Below are 19,572 nucleotides of genomic sequence, written 5' to 3' on the forward strand. Positions count from 1 at the left end.
AGTTGCATCCAATGACAGGGCGGTGCTGCGAAGATGTGCTACGACAATGGCGGGTGCGCGCTAAAGACGATGATGTTTGCTATGGGGACGACTATTGTTTGTAGAGACGGCGTGGAGCAATTATTGTGTGTAGCGGCGGTGTCCTGAAAACTGATGAGGACGAGTGCTGCAAGGGCGGCGAGCCGGTGGTGCTTCAAAGTCGGTCGCCTCACACGGCCAGGCTTTGATCTGACATGCGATCGGCAAGGGAGTTTGCCGGTCGATCGGCTAAAAGGATTGACATGAATACAGGTGATTAAAGAATCTTTTTTTCAATCTTTTGATCGTTGTGCTTCTAGTATAAAATTTCCGAATTCTAGCCCAAAACATACAGGACAACAGTTCAAAGGGGAGCACTGTTTCCCGAGTCCCACGAGAAGAGAGACGCGCAACTCAGTTTCGTACACCCCCCATTCCAAAACAAAAGAGTAGAACCCATCCATCGCCCCATCTCCTACAACACTGGAATCAAAAGACCCAGGAGCTCCTACCCTACAACATGTACACACAGCTGAGACTCCGTCGCTTCCTGACGTCTTCCACTAACTCACTTTTTCCCGCGCTTCCTCGTCGGCCGGTCGTCCTTCGCCCTCTTGGATGGTGGAGGCGTCGGAGGCGCAGCGGCCCGTTTCGGCGGCCGGCCAACGCTTCTCCTCCCTCCTGACGCTGTCTCGGCAGTAGCCTTCTTGGAGCCGGAGGAGCTGCCCGGCTCTTTCCGACCATCGGCCTTGGCAGCCTTCTTCTGTTCTGTCGCGGAGAGCTTCAGTGTCTCTAGCAGAGACACTCTCTCCGTCGACGGCACTGAGTTCTGCTTCATCCGCTTCAGGAAGTCCACCGCATTCCGCTTCTTGATGACGCCACCAGCTGCTGCAGCCGCCTTGCCACCACCGCTTCCGCTGCCACTTCCACTGCCAACCATCTTGTCAGATTTCTTCGTCCTCTCGGCAGCCGCACTCTCCGAAGCCTTCCCCGTTTTCTGATTAGGAGCTGCGTTCCTGACAGGAGCCCGACCCTTGTTGGTCCTCATACCCCTGGTTTTGTCCTTGGCGCTTCCCTTCTTCTTTCCGTCGTCAAACTCCTCATCCTCATCCGTGTCCTCCTTCTCCACTTTCTCCTTGTTAGCAGCAGCAGCCTTCGCGATGGAGCTCCGCTTCCGGCAAACAATGATCGGCGCAGCCTTCTCAAGGAGCGAACCGGCGACCTCAGCATCTGCCTTGGCCTTCTTGGCGCCGTCAGCCGAGGAGGCGCCGCCGACCAGGGCAGTAGCTTTCCCCGCCGTCCCGAGGCCGTCTCTGTGAAGAGTCGCGGACATGCGCTTGGAGACGAGCGCGCGGGTCCTGGTCGCGGCAGCGTGCTCCGGCGAGCCGCGCGGGAAGAAGACAAGCGCGTTGGCGCATAGCAGCAGCAGGTCGCGGTAGAACTCGGAGGCCGACGCGTAGCACGCGCTGTCAGGCCCACAAGCGGCCCCACCGGATTCCAGCCTGGATCTGATCATCTCCAGATCCACGTGGCGCCTGATGGTGCCCTTGTACTTGCCGCTCTCCTGCACATAGTATCGGTGGGTCGGTAAGTAGGGAAAGAGAGAGGCACCAACGATTATTATGTTGTTCTAAAAAAATCGACTATAATACATACGAAAATAGAAGTTAGTAAGAAAATCAGTTTCAAATAGGAAACCCAACAAAGCGCGCATGTGATACAACGCGATTTGTTCCTCATTTTCCTAGTGGAGAAAATAGCAGCCAATTTGGAGGAGAAGGTTAGATTGGATTGTGTTGTCTGGCGGGGGCAGACGGCAACTAGTACCAAGTGGCCGACACGGAGGGCCCTCGAGCATCGCCAACGAAGACATCGATATTCGGGACGAGGGCCCCACCACCAGGCCACGCGCACAACCTGCCCGGCATATCTCCAGCTCACCGCGTGTTAGACGGTCCAGATCGATCGCGTTCGTGCCAGTACATAACGAACGAGACGAGACCGTGCGAACAGCCAGATTCCACGATGCGTAGAGGCGGGATTGTTCCAGTTTGGAAGCAAAGCAAACCGTGTACGGTCGCTGTTGTATTTTGTTGCCTATTCAGCAAAATAATCGTGTCGCGATTACGTACTGCCGGCCAACGCTGGCACAAGATTGAAGTATTAATTGTTAATTTACTTAATTAACCGGGATAATTATTTCGCTGAACAAGATGGGGAACTGAGCATTTGTTCCTTTTTTTTACCGAGGGTAAGGAAGGTGATAGGGTGTGGGAAAATGGAAAATAAGATATTTCTTCCGGGAAAAGAAAAGAAAACGAGAAAAAAAAAATTACCTGGCTCTCGAGCCGCCGCTCGAACACGGCGCCGGACTTGCTGGTCCGGACCGACTCGAGGAGTGCGAGGAGCGGCTCGGCCTCCGCAGCGGGGAGGGGCACGGGCGCCGACGTGGATGCCACGTCGCCGCCTCCTACCTTCCGTAGCCGGCGACGCCGTTTCCGGGAAGGGCTGGCCGAGCTCTGCACGTCGCTGCTCTCCTTCCCCGCGTCGGCTTCTTTAGACCCGGCCGCCGACTCGCCGGAGGCCTCGTCCTTCGCGGCCACCTCGCCCTCGGCCGGCTCATCCTTTACCTCCGCGTCGCCGTCGGCGGCGGCACCGCCGGAGTCGTGCCCCGGTGGTGCCTTCAGATCTGACGAGTTTGACTCCTTGCATGACCGGGCAGACACCTCGCCGGAGAGGCCGTTCTCACCGCCGGCCTCCTCCGGCGACTCGTTCCCTGTCTCCCGTTCATCCTTGAACGCCGGCGTGGTCTCGCCGGAGAGGCTCCTCTCCCGCTCCTCCTTTAGCCGTTTCACCTTTGATTGCAACGACCTGGCCGTGCCAACGAAAATAAATAATAAGCAATTTTTTTCAAAGAAAAATAAACAGCTACCGACAGATCAGCATCGGACGGCCCACGAGAAGCCGCACTGGACGAACAGGATGAAGCTAAAGGCGTTTGACGTTTCTTTTTTATTTTCGGGCTGTTATTTTTTACCCGATCGAGAGATCGTATCGCTCGACCTCGCGGCGGAGTTCGGCGACCCGCAACTTCCTGAGCTCATCCACCCACGCGTCGTAGACGGCGGCGGAAGGGTCGGGTTCCCCGCCTCCGTCCTCGCCGGCGCCGGCGGCGAACCGACGGTGAAGGAGACGGAAGTGGAGGCGGCAGCTGGTGGGCGTGAGGCGCGCGGCGGCGGACGGGCTGCGCGACTGCACCTCCGACGCCACCGACTCCCAGCTCGCGGTGCCGTGGCGGCTCACGGCGCACGCCAGCAGCAGCTCCTCGAGCGTCCCCCAGATCTCGCCGCCGGCCGCCGCCGCCGGCGACGACGACTCCGGCGAGACATCGGGATCGTCCGATCTGGCCGCCATCCGCCTCCCCTCCGCCCAATCGCTGCCACGTCGACGCGGTGACCACGGCGAGGGCTCATAGCGCCGCCTCCATGGACGGTGAGGTGCGCTAGGGTTTGGTTGGTCTGTTTTGGCCTCGTCCCGCCCGCCTATTCCCTTCCCCTCTCTGCCTATCTATCTCTGTGTGGTTCGTCTAGGTTTTGGTTCTGGTTCGGCCCCCATCTTTTCGTCTTTTTCTTCCCCATTTTTCTGCCCACTTTCTTTATCTGGTTCGCTTTTTAAAATCTTCGGAAATGGAAGCACCGCGTACCAAGCCCGATCGGGCAATTCTGAGGTTTCGAGGGGGTCTCCTCCGGAAAGTGGGCCGAATTAATTGGAAAATACTATAGCGCTGGGCCCGCGTGTCATTGTCCAGCGGGATTGTTTATCCGTCATGTTCTCCCAGGCATCCATGGTGGATGGTGCGATGCTTTAGCGTGACAAATAATGCGGCACACCGTGCGGTGTAATAAAGTACGCGCTGACACGTAGGACCCACCATGCCTTAAGCAAGGGCTCAGTTGCTTAACCACTGTTCTTCTTAGCTTTAACTCTTGCGTTCTATACATCTAAAGAGAAAGATTACTAGCTTACGGACGTTTATGTGGAACAGTGGCAGTGATACTCTTTCCTTTTTATCGCGGCGACTTGCTACAGGTAAATAAAACATATAGTAAGGCATTTCTATCTTGTGAACTGCTGAGCCTTTTTCCCGGTTGTTTCGGCCGTAGCCTGAAAATGGAACGTGTCCTGGCATGGTGGTGAGCACGGTGGATTTTTCTTTTGCGGTAAAACATCTGATTTTTTTTTTAGTCATGACAATACAAGAAACATAAAAAATAATAAAAATTACATCAAAATTCATAGACAATCTAGCAACGGCGCGTACAGCCGTTATAACCCTTCCTCGCTCGAGCCGGGCAATTCTTATTGTAGATTTTTAGAAAAGAAGGATTACCCCGCATCTGCATCTCGGCGATGTATGCAATAATTTTATTGATAATTCATAAAAAAACTTACAAAGTAATACGTCAGGTGGTTTGAAACCATCATCTTAGAACATCTCCATCCGTCCCCGTCCCCCCCCCCCCACCACCACCACCAGGGCTTGAAATATCGCCTCTTGGGGGTTAACCAGCGATATTTTCGCCCACGGGGGAGAGGACTCTCGTTCCCAGCCGCCGCCCCAAGTTCGACCCCCAATCGCCGATTTTAAACTCAAATTCGAAAGAAAATTACTCAAATTTGGACGGAATATAGGCGGTTACATTCATATTTATACAAATTTAAAAACATCACTAAAAATATTACGTCATCGCCGTCGTCGTCGCCGCCTCGAGCCTAGATCGTGCCGAGGAGCTTTTAGAAGGCGGTGTAGTCGCCGTCGTCCTTGCTACGCGTCGTCGTCCTAGCTTCGCGTCGTTCCTCGGTCGCCGTTGTGGACTGGCGGGTCGGCTCGATCGCGTCATCGTCGCTGTCGGAGAGGACAATGACAATGCCCTCTTCGTGGCCACGGCGCCGCTCGACGATCTCCTCCGGCGCGCAGCACTCGCGCTCCATCTCCTTCCACACGTAGTCGTCGTGCAACCATTTGAGGTCGGCTTCAAGGTCGACGGCCATGGCCTCATGCTCCTTCTTCATGATGACAGTCGTTGTGGGCTCCTTCTTCGGCTTGACAAGGCAAAGGTGGCCGCGGGGAGGAGAAGGATGGTGGCCCTCGTTTATGACGAGGTTGCCTCTGTGGCTGCCTCGGCAGAGTGGTGTCTCCTAGGGCTCGGGTATGATGGCGACGGGAGGCTTCGCCGCATCGGAGGAGCGGGAGCCTTAGGACGATGATGATGTGGCCGCCATGCGCTTGGGCAGTCACGAGCTCCCACTTAGGCGCGAGGAAGACGATGACAGGTACTCTCACGGCGGCTTGTTGCCGCCCTCGAGGTACGCGAGGACGGCGTGGAGCGCGCATCCTAGGACGCCCCACCATTGACGGCGGCCGTCGGAGTTGTGGCGCCCCCTCACCGTAGGGGCACCGTTGGTGGAGCCCAACTGCTCTTCGTGGCGGCATTGGAAGCATGTCGTCCACAGGGGCTAGTTGTTGGCGGCGTACCTGGGCTGCTCGCCGACGTCAGCAGGTAGAGACTCCCTCATCCGCGCGATCTCGACGTGTCGCTCCGTCGGAGTGTGGTCGTGGCACGGGGACGCCGTCGGCGACCAGACGCCACGCGCCCAGCACGCACATGTTCAACAGCTCTGGTAGTTGGCCTCATGAAGGAGTCGCGCCTCCTGCTCGTGCAAAAAAGCGGCGGCCGAAGCCGTTGGCCGCCGCTCCGTCGCCGAGGAATCACTCCGCCATGTCCCCAGGGAAGAGAGATTTTCTGCCGGTGGAAGGGAGAGAGATGGGGAGGGGATGTATGGCGAGAGTACGGCGAGCGGCGGCGAGGCACTGCTTTTATAGCGTGGATGAAGGGTGTATTGGAAATATGCCGTAAAAGCAATAATAAAGTGGTTATTATTATTATATTTCCTTGTTCATAATAAACATTTATTATCCATGCTAGAATTGTATCGATTGGAAACTCAAATACATGTGTGGATACATAGACAACACATTGTCCCTAGTGAGCCTCTAAAAGGACTAGCTCGTTGATCAAAGATGGTCAAGGTTTCCTAGCCATAGACATGAGTTATCATTTGATAACGGAGTCACATCATTAGGAGAACGATGTGATGGACAAGACCCAAACAATAAACGTAATCGTGTCACTTTATTGCTATTGTTTTTTGCATGTCAAGTATGTGTTCCTATGACCATGAGATCACACAACTCACTGACACCGAAGCAATACCTTGTGTGTATCAAACGTCACAACGTAACTGGGTGACTATAAAGGTGCTCTACAGGTATCTCCGAGGGCGTTTTTGAGTTGGCATGGATCAAGACTGGGATTTGTTACTCCATGTGACGGAGAGGTATCTCACGACCCACTTAGTAATACAACATCACAACAAGCTTACAAACAATGTGACTAAAGAGTTAGCCACGAGATCTTGATTTACGGAACGAGTAAAGAGACTTGCCAGTAACGAGATTGAACTAGGTATAGAGATACCGACGATCGAAACTCTGGAAAGTAACATACCGATGGAAAAAGTGTAACAGCCCGAGACCGACGCTCCAAAAGATTCCCCTTTTTATTCGTTGCCGTCGTGTGAGTTATTTGTGGGTTGCACTCATCATCACATCATTCCCATCATCCGCATTGCATCGGTACTCTGTTGCCGTAGGTTTTCAAACTTGCATTCATTATTAGTTGTCGGCTCTCTCCGTGTCATTGACCATTTGAGATCAACCACACACGCACGCGCCCGCGACATCTTTTAATCTTGTTTTTAAAAGTGTGTATAAAACTTTCTCGGATTGGGTTGAAACTTGGCGTGTGGTCTTATTTTAATGTAGGTAGGCCGCCTACCAAATTTCGTCGAGTTCGTTTGATACCCCAACCGTTAAACCCATAGCGGCACAATAGTCGTTCATTTCGTCGGACGTTTTCGGTTTCAAAACTCTGTCGCCGGGTGACCTATTTTCCCTCTCATCTCCGCCTAGCCCGTGTGCAGAGTGCACCAACCCTACGCGCAGCCTTGTCCGAAAACCTCCCGGAGTCCAGACCGGGCAGTCGTGGCCGTTGGATCCGGATCAACCCCGTTTTACCACAAACCGTCATCAGATTTTCAATAGGACCCCCTAGCCTATTTTTCCGCGACCGTTCAATTAAGATCAGAGGGCCGCTAGACCCCGTGTAGAAAATAGTGTCTATTTATATATGAATGTAGCCTAATCCTACCCTAACCCTAGCTAACCAATTCCCTCCCGACAACGCCGCCACCCACCTGGTTTTCCCCATCGAGCCACTAGCACACGTCTCCTCCTTCCTCCTGCGCGATCCAGCCAGCCAACAGCAGCCGCGGGCCAGCCTGAGCTCCAGCGCGTGCCCGAGCACCTCTACGCGGCCAGAGATGCCTAGCGCCGCTCCTGGTCAAACCCACCCAGTGCCCCGTCCTCCTCAGCCTCTTCTCCACCTGCCCAGCCCCGTCGTTGATCCCGGCCACCTGCACCTGCCCAGGAGCACGCTGCCGACCTCCTAGCGCCTCCGCCGGAGGGTTGTCTGGTTTCGTCGGAGCTGCTCCCCGCCACTCCAGCGTCGGGATCGTCGCCTCGAGCCACCGCGGGGGCGCACACCACCACCTTCTGCGCCCCAGCCAGCAGCAACAGGTCCCCAAATCCCCCGCGCTCGCTCCCATGGCGCTCCGCAGCCAGACCCCTCAGTATGCCCGAGGTGGAACTGTCTCCACCAACCAGCGCTGAGGCCGGTTCCCTCGCCTGCGCCAACCCCTCTTATTCCTCCCTTTGTTCTCCTCCTTCTCTGAGTTGTTTCCTTCTCTCTCTCCTTCTGAAGGAGCTCTGCCAAGCCGCTCCATTGGGGAACGACATCAGGACCACCAGATCGAGCCTCCCCTGGCACGGATCCGACCCGTCCATTCCATTCCTCGCCGGAGGTTACCTCTCATTGCATCGTTGACCTGCACCATCACCTTTCCTGTTGGTCCCGCGCACGTGGGGTTCGAGTAGCAGCCCTCGAGTCCGACCGCGTTGACCACGCTCACCTCCTCCTTTCCTTGCACCTTCTGAACCCGAGCCGAGCAGAGGAGCATGTGCCCTCCATGCCTCTGGCCACTGACAGCTCCCCATGCCCTGCCTTCTCCCTTTGCTCTGCGTTCCAATGCTCTGTCATCGTCCTGTTGTTTCCCCGTGCCTGCGGGCTTCACCCCCCTTGATCGCAGGATTTAGCACACCCAGCCTTGTTGCCTCATGCTCGTTGAATCCCCAAGCCTCGAGACTGCAACTGCCTCGACGATCACAAGTGTTCGACTACGCAGATTTGTCAAGTACCCCATCGACAAGACCAACGACCCTGAACGACTACGGAACGAGTGCGAATACCATCGGCGTGTACGACTACCGTCGCCGAAGACCCGTGTACCACTATGCCAAGTGTAAGATTACCGTTGACAAATCGCGAGTACCACTACTTCCACGACGTCCACGACAACCCATGTACAACTACACTGCCACGAGTTGATCCGCTCCGAGAGGCACGCTTCAAAGGTATAACCGTTGAGACGATGCATGTGGACCGAATGCATGTGATGTATGAGTTGAACCCTATGTTTTGTACCTTATATGTTTGCTCGTTGTGCGTTGTCCCTCTTTGGCCATGCCACCGACACATGGGAACCGGTAACCCGAATCACTCCATCATTCTTTGGCATGACACGCACACGCTCCCAATTCGTTGGCACCGATATCTCATCGAGTTACCGGGACCGGAACATTGCCGTCGCATCATTTCCGTTTTGCCGCCATGGTTCCCTTTCGTTTGCCATGGCGACACATGCTTCATATCCTTCTTACATGTGTTTTCATAAAATTGCAATTGCATGCATGTTGCATTCATGGCATAATATCCTGTGTTGCACGTATCTTTTAACCGTGCCTCCGTTCTATGTTCTTAGGTGTTAACCGGCTAGTATGTCATGTAGAATCAAATGCTTCACCTCTTGCCATGTTTAAAAACATTTTAAAGTTGTCGTGTACCTAAACGGGAGTGAACTAAATAATTCGTACTTGGAGTTTCGTCAATACGCAACTCGTTGCATATTGATATTCACTTATTGTGTAGTGTTTGATTGTTGCGATGTGCCATGCCATGCCTTGCATAATTGAAATGGACATGCATTATATTAGGTTGTGCATCATATCATGCATGTGTCGTGGTGAATATCGTGTGTTGATTGTTGTTTCGGTTTGTTTCATCTCGATAGAGTTCCGCAAGGGTTTCCTATTGTGAGGATCCTTTCGACTACGTTGGTTCGTTTGCTTCACGGAATCATTCTTCTACCAAACGAGATCTCACGCAAGATGACCATTTCCCTAGATAGCATTACTATCAATGCCATGCTAGTTGTCTCATTTCTTTCGTTATGTCTCGTTGCCTACCACGTGTTAAATGTCAGCCTCTCAACATTGCCGTGAAACCTTCAACTGTTCTACAACCTAGAAAACCACTGATTGGCTATGTTACCGCTTGCTTAACCATGTGTTAGTGTTGCTAGTTGCAGGTGCAGTTGCTTCCATGTGAAAACATGTGTTCCTTGATATATCACCATATTAATGCTATTTAAATTAATGCACCTATATACTTGGTGAAAGGTGGAAGGCTCGGCTTTCTAGCCTGATGTTTTGTTCCACCTCTGCCGCCTTAGATTCGGCTACCGGTGTTATATTGCATAATTGAGCGCTCCTAACACGATCGGGGTTGTTATCGGGACCCCCTTGATAATTCGTCTTAGTTTAAAACTGGTCTGGCAAGGCCCAACTTTGGTACTACATTTGCCTAATAACTAATGAACCACATAGGGAGTAATTAACTCGAGGAAATTTAATCAACCCCCGGACGAGTGCTCCTCATGAGTGTTGGTCCAACCCGGAGCAGTTTATTAACGCCCCCCGGGTTAACCCGGTGTTTAGGCGTGGTAACCATAGCTCATTTGTCGTGTCTTGAGAACGAGATACACGGCTCTATCAGGTTCGTCGACACGTTGGGCGGCCTTTCTGGATTAGTTTTACCTTTGGCGAAATATCTTGTGCATCGGGATCCCAGTGATGCTTTGGGTTATCTCAGAGTTGAGGTTTTTCCACTAAGGAATCCGAGAAGATCACGAATTTCGTGGTTGAGATTTTCTATGCGGTTTGTGGTAATTTGTGATGGACTAATTGGAGCACCCCTGCAGGGTTAAATCTTTCGTAAAGCTGCGCCCGCGGTTATGTGGCAAACTTGGAAACTTTGTTTAACATCCAGTTCTAGATAACTTGAAGTAAGCTCAATTAAAATGTGCCAACTTAGTGTGTAACCGTGACTGTCTCTTTCTTGAGCTCCTCTCCGATCAAGAACACGGTGGGGTTATGTGTGACGTAAGTAGGTGTTCAGGATCATTCATTTGATCATCATTAATTCGCGTTCTCCGTGCGCAGATCATCCCCCCTCTTGTATTCTTGTACTTGTAAGTTAACCACCACAAATAAATGTTTAGTCGCTTGTGATACGTCCATTTTGCATCATGCTTTCATGTTGTTTTTTTATCTCTTTTTGGGTTGTTATTACACTTCACGATACAATACTTATGCCTTTTCTCTCTTATTTTGCAAGGTTTACATGAAGAGGGAGAATGTCGGCAACTGGAATTCTGGCCTGAAAAAGGAGCGAGTTTGAGATACCTATTCTGCGCAACTCCAAAGGCCATGAAAATCAACGAGGAATTATTTTGGAATTTATAAAAAATACTTGGCGAAAGAAGTACCAGAGGGGAGCCACCAGGAGGCCACAAGCCTGCTAGGCGCGACCTACCCCCTGGTCGCGCATAGGGGGCTTGTGGGCTCCCACTTGGCCCTCTGGCCCCCCTCTTTTTCTATAAGGAGGGTTTCGTTCCAGAAAAAATCAAGAGGAGGCTTTCATGAGGAATCGCCGCCGCCACGAGGCGGAACTTGAGCAGAACCAATCTAGAGCTCCGGCACGGTCGTCCTGCCGGGGAAACTTCCCTCCCGGAGGGGGAAATCGTCGCCATCATCATCACCAACACTCCTCTCATCGGAGGGGACTCATCACCATCAACATATTCATCAGCACCATCTCATCTCCAAACCCTAGTTCATCTCTTGTAACCAATCTCCGTCTCGCGACTCCGATTGGTACTTGTAAGGTTGCTAGTAGTGTTAATTACTCTTTGTAGTTGATGCTAGTCGAATTACTCGGTGGAAGATTATATGTTCACATCCTTGATGCTATTCATTACCTCTCTGGTCATGAATATGATTATTCTTTGTGAGCAGTCACTTTTGTTCCTGAGGACATGGGATAAGTCATGCTATAAGTAGGCATGTGAATTTGGTATTCGTTCGATATTTTGATGCGTTGTAAGTTGTTTTCCTCTAGTGGTGTTATGTGAACGTCGACTACATGACACTTCACCATTATTTGGGCCTAGAGGAAGGCACTGGGAAGTATTAAGTAGATGATGGGTTGCTAGAGTGACAGAAACTTAAACCCTAGTTTATGTGTTGCTTCGTAAAGGGCTGATTTGGATTCACTAGTTTAATGCTATGGTTAGACTTTGTCTTAATTCTTCTTTCGTAGTTGCGGATGCTTGCGAGAGGGGTTAATCATAAATGAGATGTTTGTCCAAGTAAGGGCGGCATCCAAGCACCGGTCCACCCACATATCAAACTATCAAAGTAGCGAACCCGAATCATATGAACATGATGAAAACTAGCTTGATAGAAATTCCCATGTGTCCTCGGGAGTGCTTTACCTCCTATAAGAGTTTGTCGAGGCTTGTCCCTTGCTACAAAAGGGATTGGGCCACTTTGCTGCACCGTTGTTACTATTGTTACTTGCTACTTGCTACAAATCATCTTATCACACAACTATCTGTGACCGATAATTTCAATGCTTGCAGAGAATACCTTGCTGATAACCACTTATCAAATCCTTCTGCTCCTCGTTGGGTTCGACACTCTTACTTATCGAAAGGACTACGATAGGTCCCCTACACTTGTGGGTCATCAAGATTCTTTTCTGGCGCCATTGCCGGGGAGTGAAGCGCCTTTGGTAAGTGGAATTAGGTAAGGAAACATTTCTATAGTGTGCTGAAATTTATTGTCACTTGTTACTATGGAAACTAATCCTTTGAGGAGCTTGTTCGGGGTATCTTCACCTCGAACGGAAGCACAAGGAGTTGCTCCTCAACCTGTTGCACCTACTGAAAATATTTGCTTTGAATTTCCTTCCGGTATGCTTGAGAAACTGCTGGCTAATCCTTTTACACGAGATGGAACATCACATCCAGACTTGCATCTAATCTATGTAGATGAAGTTTGTGGTTTATTTAAGCTTGCAGGTTTGCCCGAGGATGAGGTCAATAATAAGGTATTTCCCTTATCTTTGAGGGTTAAAGCATTGACATGGTATAGGCTATGTGATGATACTGGATCATGGAACTACAACCGATTCAAATTGGAATTTCATCAAAGGTTTTATCCTATGCATTTGGTACATCGTGATCGGAATTATATATATATATTTTGGCCTCGTGACAGATAAAGTATACCTCAAGCTTGGGGGAGGTTTAAATCAATGTTATATTCATGCCCCAACCATGAGCTCTCGAGAGAAATTATCATTCAGAACTTCTATGCTCGGCTTTCTCATGATAATCGCACCATGCTTGACACTTCTTGTACCGGTTCTTTTGTGAAGAGAGATATTTACTTCAAATGGAATTTATTGGAAAGAATTAAATGCAACTCTGAAGATTGGGAGTTTGATGAAGGTAAGGAGTCAGGTATGAATTTCAAGTTTGATTGCGTTAAATCCTTTGTTGAAACAAATAATTTTTGTGATTTTAGCGCTAAATTTGGACTTGACTCTGAGATAGTAGCTTCATTGTGTGAATCATTTGCTGCTCATATTGATCTCCCTGAAGAGAAGTGGTTTAAATATCATCCTCCCTTAGAAGTCAATGTAGTTAAACCCAATCCAGTTGAAGAGAAAGTCATTGCTTATAATGATCCTATTGTTCCTAGTGCTTACATTGAGAAACCACCTTTCCCTGTTAGGATAAAGGATCATTCTAAAGTTTCAACTGCGATACGTAGGGGCTACATTAGAACACCTACACCCCCTGAGAAAATTAGAGTTGAACCTAGCATTGCTCTTATCAAAGACCTCATGTCCGACAATGTTGATGGCCATGATATTCACTTCTGTGAAGATGCTGCTAGAATTGCTAAACCACATGCTAAAGACAAACATAGGCCTGTTGTTGGCATGCCTGTTGTTTCTGTTAAGATAGGAGATCATTGTTATCATGGTTTATGTGACGTGGGTGCTAGTGTTAGTGCAATACCTCAATCCTTATATGATGAAATTAAAGACAAGATTAAACCTGTTGAGATGGAACCTATTGATGTCACTATTCAGCTTGCCAATAGAGATATTATCCGCCCTTTGGGAATTGTTAGAGATGTTGACGTCTTGTGTGGTAAAATGAAGTATCCTGCTGATTTCCTCGTTCTTGCTACCACACAAGATAACTTTTGTCCCATCATATTTGGCAGACCTTCCAATACTGTCAATGCTCATATTAATTGTGAGAAGCAAACTGTCACTGTTGGCTTTGAAGGTGTGTCGCGTGAGTTCAATTTCTCCAAGTTTGGTAGACAACCTCATGAAAAAGAGTTGCCTAGTAAGGATGAAATTATTGCCCTAGCTTCTATTGTTGTGCCTCCTACTGATCCCTTAGAGCAATACTTTCTTGAGCATGAAAATGATATGCATATGGATGAAAGGGATGAGATAGATAGAGTTATCTTTGAACAATATTCTATCCTTAAGGATAATTTGCTTGTTGAACTGCTTGGAGATCCACCCCCACCAAAGGGTGATCCTGTGTTCGAGCTAAAACAGTTGTCTGATACTCTTAAGTATGCTCATCTCGATGAAGAAGAGATATATCCTGTTATTGTTAGTGCTAGCCTTTCAGAGCATGAAGAAAAGAAGTTACTAAAAACTCTGAGGAAGAACCGTGCTGCTATTGGATATACTCTTGACGATCTTAAGGGCATTAGTCCCACTCTATGCCAGCACAAAATTAAAACCGATCCTGATTCTAGACCAGTTGCTGATTGCTACGGCAACACACAACAGTGCCAGAGATTGACACGTTGATGGAGACTGGGCTTGCGTTGGTTTTTCCCTTGAAGAGGAAAGGGTGATGCAGCACAGGAGCAGTAAGTATTTCCCTCAGTTTGAGAACCAAGGTATCAATCCAGTAGGAGAATCTCGTCAAGTCCAGAGTACCTGCGCAAACACAAAAGATCTTGCACCCAACGCTTTAAAGGGGTTGTCAATCCCTTCAAGATTGATTGCAAAGTGAGATCTGAAGGCGGAAAGTGCAACGAAGTAAAAAGTGTAAGGCTGAAAATATGGTGTGGAGTAGACCCGGGGGCCATAGTGTTCACTAGAGGCTTCTCTCAAAATAGCAAGTATTACGGTGGGTGAACAAATTACTGTCGAGCAATTGATAGAACCGCGCAAATTCATGACCATATCTAAGGCAATGATCATACATATAGGCATCACGTCCGAGACAAGTAGACCGATACTTTCTGCATCTACTACTATTACTGCACACATCGACCGCTATCCAACATGCATCTAGTGTATTGAGTTCATGACGAACAGAGTAACGCCTTAAGCAAGATGACATGATGTAGAGGGATAATCTCAAACCAATGATGAAAACCCCATCTTTTTACCCTTGATGGCAACAACACAATTGCGTGCCTCGCTACCCCTTCTGTCACTGGGTGAGGTCACCGCACAGTATGAACCCAAAACCAAGCACTTCTCCCATTGCAAGAATCATAGATCTAGTTGGCCAAACAAAACCCACAACTCGAAGAGAATTACAAGGATATGAAATCATGCATAAGAGATATCAGAAGAAACTCAAATAAGATTCATAGATAATTTGATCATAAATCCACAATTCATCGAATCTCGACAAACACACCGCAAAATAAGATTACATCAGATAGATCTCCATGAAGATCATGGAGAACTTTGTATTGAAGATCCAAGAGAGAAAAGAAGCCATCTAGCTACTAGCTATGGACCCGTAGGTCTATGGTGAACTACTCACGCGTCATCGGAGAGGTCATGGTGTTGATGAAGAAGCCCTCCGTATCCGAATCCCCCCTCCGGCAGGGCACCAGAATGTGCCCCAGAAGGGATCTTGCGGAGACAGAACCTTGCGGCGGCGGAAAAGTACTTTCGATGATCTCTTGATTTTTTCTGGGATTTTAGGGAATATATAGGCGCAAAACCTAGGGCAGAGGTGGCCCAGGGAGCCCACAAGCCAGGGTGGCGCGGCCCCCCTGGCCACGCCATGAGGGCTTGTGGGGTCCCTGCAGGGCCCCTGCCTTGATTCTCCGGCTTCTCGATCTTTTTCTGTTTTGAAAAACTCTTTTTGGCAGTTTCATTCCGTTTGGACACCGTTCAAAATCCTCCTCTGAAAGGGGTCAAAAACATGGAAAAAATAGGAACTGGCACTTGGCTGAGTTAATAAGTTAGTCCAAAAAATTATATATAAGGCATGCAAAACATCCAAAGTTTGACAAGATAATAGCATGAAACTATCAAAAATTATAGATACATTGGAGACGTATCAAGCATCCCCAAGCTTAACTCCTGCTCGTCCTCGATTAGGGAAATGATAAAGACTGAATTTTTTATGTGGAATGCTACCTAGCATAGTTGTCCTTTGCAACTTCTTTGAGTGACATGAATGTTCAGATCCATAGGATTCAAAACAATAGTTTGCTATTGACATGAAAACAATAATACTTCAAGAAAACTAGCAAGGTAATCATGAACTTTCAAAATAACAAGGCCAAGGAAAGTTATCCCTACAAAATCATATAGTCTGGCTATGCTCCATCATCCTCACACAACTAATGTAAATCATGCACAACCCCGGTATTGGCCAAGTAATTGTTTTCGCACTCTTACTTTCTCAAACTTTTAATAACTATCACGCAATACATGAGCGTGAGCCATGGATATAGCACTATAGGTGGAATAGAGTGTGGTGGTGGTTGTGAGACAAAAAGGAGGAGATGGTCACATTGACTCGGCATATCAAAGGGCTATGGAGATGCCCATTAATAGATATCAATGTGAATGAGTAGGGATTGCCATACAAAGGATGCACTAGAGCTATAAGTATGTGAAAGCTCAAAAGGAGAACTAGTGGGTGTGCATCCAACTTGCTTGCTCACGAAGACCTAGGGAAATTTTGAGGAAGCCCATCATTCGAATATACAAGCCAAGTTATATAATAAAGATTCCCACTAGCATATGGTGGTGACGCAACGAGAGGCTCTCAATCATGAAGAACATGGTGCTATTATGAAGCACAAGTGTGGAAAAATATAGTAGCATTGTCCCTTCTCTCTTTTTATCTTTTTTTTGGGCTCTTAGGCCTCTCTTTTTTCTCTTTTCTCCTTTTTTTTATTTTTGGGCTCTTTGGCCTCTTTTTTTAATTTTTGTTTCCTCACATGGCACAATGCTCTAATAATGATGATCATCACACTTTTATTTACTCACACCTCAAAGCTCAGAACGATGATGACTCTATAGGAAATGCCTCCGGCAGTGTACCATGATGTGCAACGATCTAGCTTGGCGTATGACGTTAAAACATCTCGCTAGCTATCTTACGATCATGCAATGGAAATATGAGAGTGACGACACAAGTCATGAGACGAAACGGTGGGAGTTGCATGGCAATATATCTCAGAATGGCTATGAAAATGCCATAGTAGGTAGGTATGGTGGCTGTTTTGAGGAAGGCATATGGTGGGTTTGTGTACCGGCGAAAGTTGCGCGACACTAGGGAGGCTAGAAAAGGTGGAAGGTGAAAGTGCATCTATACCATGGACTCACATTAGTCATGAAGAACTCACATACTTGTTGTGGAAGTTTTTATTAGTAATCGAAACAAAGTGCTAAACGCATACTCCTAGGGGAAGGGTTGGTAGGTGTTAACCATCGCGCGATCCCGACCTCAACACAAAGGATGACAATCAATAAATCAATTATGCTCCGACTTCCTAACATAGCGGTTCACCATACGTGCATGCTACGAGAATCACTAACTTCAACACAAGTATTTCTAGATTCACAACACCCTACTAACATAACTCTTAATATTACCAAATCCATGTCCCAAAACTAATTGAGAGGAATCAAGACTTATCTTTCTACTCAATGCACATGAAGATGGAGGTTTTTGTATCCTCTTTGGGTACCTATCACCTTTGGGACTACTTTCATAGCATAAGCCAACTACCAAGTCACGCACCGCCATGCTCTAAAAGATATAAGTGAAACACAAAGAGCAAAATTATCTAGCTCAAAAGATATAAGTGAAGCACTATGAGCATTCTAGCAAAATCACGATGAGTGCATGTCTATCTCTCTCTCAAAAAGGTGTGCAACAAGGATGATTGTGACACAACAAAAAGAAAAGACTCCTACGATACAAGACGCTCCAAGCAAAACACATATCATGTGGTGAATAAAAATATAGCTCCAAGTAATGTAACCGATGGATTGAATATGAAAGAGGGGATGACTTCCCGGGGCATCCCCAAGCTTAGGCTTTTTGTTGTCCTTTAATTTGACTTGGGACGCCTTGGGCATCCCCAAGCTTGAACTCTTTCCACTCCTTAGCTCTTTGTCCATGAGAACATCACCCAAAACTTGAAAACTTCACAACACAAAACTTAAACAGAAACTCGTGATATCATTAGCACAAGAAAACAAACTACCACCTCTTTTGGTACTGTAGCAAACTTGAATTCTATATATATTGGTGTTGGGCTACTGTATTCTCACTTTTCCATGGCTAGTACCCCCCGATACTAACCATAGTTTCATCAAAACAAGCAACCAACTCAACAAAAACAGAATCTGTCAAAAACAGATCAGTCTGTAGCAATCTGTATACTTCGTATACTTCTGGTACCTCAAAAATTCTGAAACATTACGACTGCCTGGGAAAAAGGCATATCAACCAGCAGTAAAATGAATCAACTCAAAAGATCTTTCTGAATAAAAATGAAAAATCATCTCGTGAGCGAAAAGTTTCTGTCTTTTTCCAGCAGGATCAAACAACCATTACCAAGACTAGTCATAAAGGTTTTGCTTGGCTCAAACACAAAAAGAAACACAAAAAACACAATCACAACATAATTATGATGGTGTGGACGCAACAAAACAGAAATAAAAAAGATAAAATCATTGGGTTGCCTCCCAACAAGCGCTATTGTTTAACGCCCTTAGCTAGGCATTGATAATTCAATGATGCTCACACAAAAGAAAAGAATTGAAGCACAACGAGAGCATGATGAAGCATGTGAAAATCACATCTAAGTCTCACATACTTCCTATGCACAGGCATTTTATAGGAAAACAAATTGGCAAGACAACCAATAGTTGCCATATGCAAGGAAGAAGAAAGAGACAATAGCAATCTCCACATAACGAGAGGTAATTTGGTAACATGAAAGTTTCTACCACAATATTTTCCTCTCTCATAGCAATTACATATGGGATCATAATAAAATTCAACAAAATAGCTATCACAAAGGATATTATTTTCATGATCCACATGCATGCAAAGTTGACTCCGATTGGTACTTGTAACCAATCTCCGTCTCGCGACTCCGATTGGTACTTGTAAGGTTGCTAGTAGTGTTAATTACTCTTTGTAGTTGATTCTAGTTGGATTACTCGGTGGAAGATTATATGTTCAAGTACTTGATGCTATTCATTACCTCTCTGATCATGAATATGATTATGCTTTGTGAGTAGTCATTGATGACCCACAAGTATAGGGGATCAATCGTAGTCCTTTCGATAAGTAAAGAGTGTCGAACCAAACGAGGAGCAGAAGGATCTGACAAGTGGTTTTGAGCAAGGTAAAATCTGCACGCACTGAAATTGTCGGTAACAAGTGATTGTGTGGTGAGATGATTCGTAGCAAGCAACAAGTAACAAAAGTAGCAACGGTGCAGCAAGGTGGCCCAATCCCTTTTGTAGCAAGGGACAAGCCTGGACAAAGTCTTATAGGAGGAAAAACGCTCCCGAGGACACACGGGAATTTCTGTCATGCTAGTTTTCATCAAGTTCATATGATTCGCGTTCGTTACTTTGATAGTTTGATATGTGGGTGGACCGGCGCTTGGGTACTGCCCTTACTTGGACAAGCATCCCACTTATGACTAACCCCTCTCGCAAGCATCCGCAACTACGAAAGAAGAATTAAGACAAAGTCTAACCATAACATTAAACTAGTGGATCCAAATCAGCCCCTTACGAAGCAACACATAAACTAGGGTTTAAGCTTCTGTCACTCTAGCAACCCATCATCTACTTACTACTT

The 19,572-nt window shown here is 47.7% G+C and overlaps 1 protein-coding gene across 1 annotated transcript; it reads right to left on the minus strand.

Annotated features, from left to right (window-relative positions):
• Positions 1 to 295: 295 nt before the first annotated feature.
• LOC123408579 lies at positions 296 to 4,269 on the minus strand. The gene is made up of 3 exons (XM_045101654.1): positions 3,056 to 4,269; positions 2,355 to 2,889; positions 296 to 1,582 (listed from the first exon to the last, which is right to left on the minus strand). Exons 1-3 carry the CDS (start codon positions 3,430 to 3,432, stop codon positions 587 to 589), a joined length of 1,908 nt encoding a protein of 635 aa, XP_044957589.1. The 5' UTR covers positions 3,433 to 4,269; the 3' UTR covers positions 296 to 586.
• Between the last annotated feature and the right edge of the window lie 15,303 nt (positions 4,270 to 19,572).

The sequence above is a fragment of the Hordeum vulgare genome, chromosome 7H, assembly GCF_904849725.1.
Source record: "Hordeum vulgare subsp. vulgare chromosome 7H, MorexV3_pseudomolecules_assembly, whole genome shotgun sequence".
NCBI lineage: Eukaryota > Viridiplantae > Streptophyta > Magnoliopsida > Poales > Poaceae > Hordeum > Hordeum vulgare.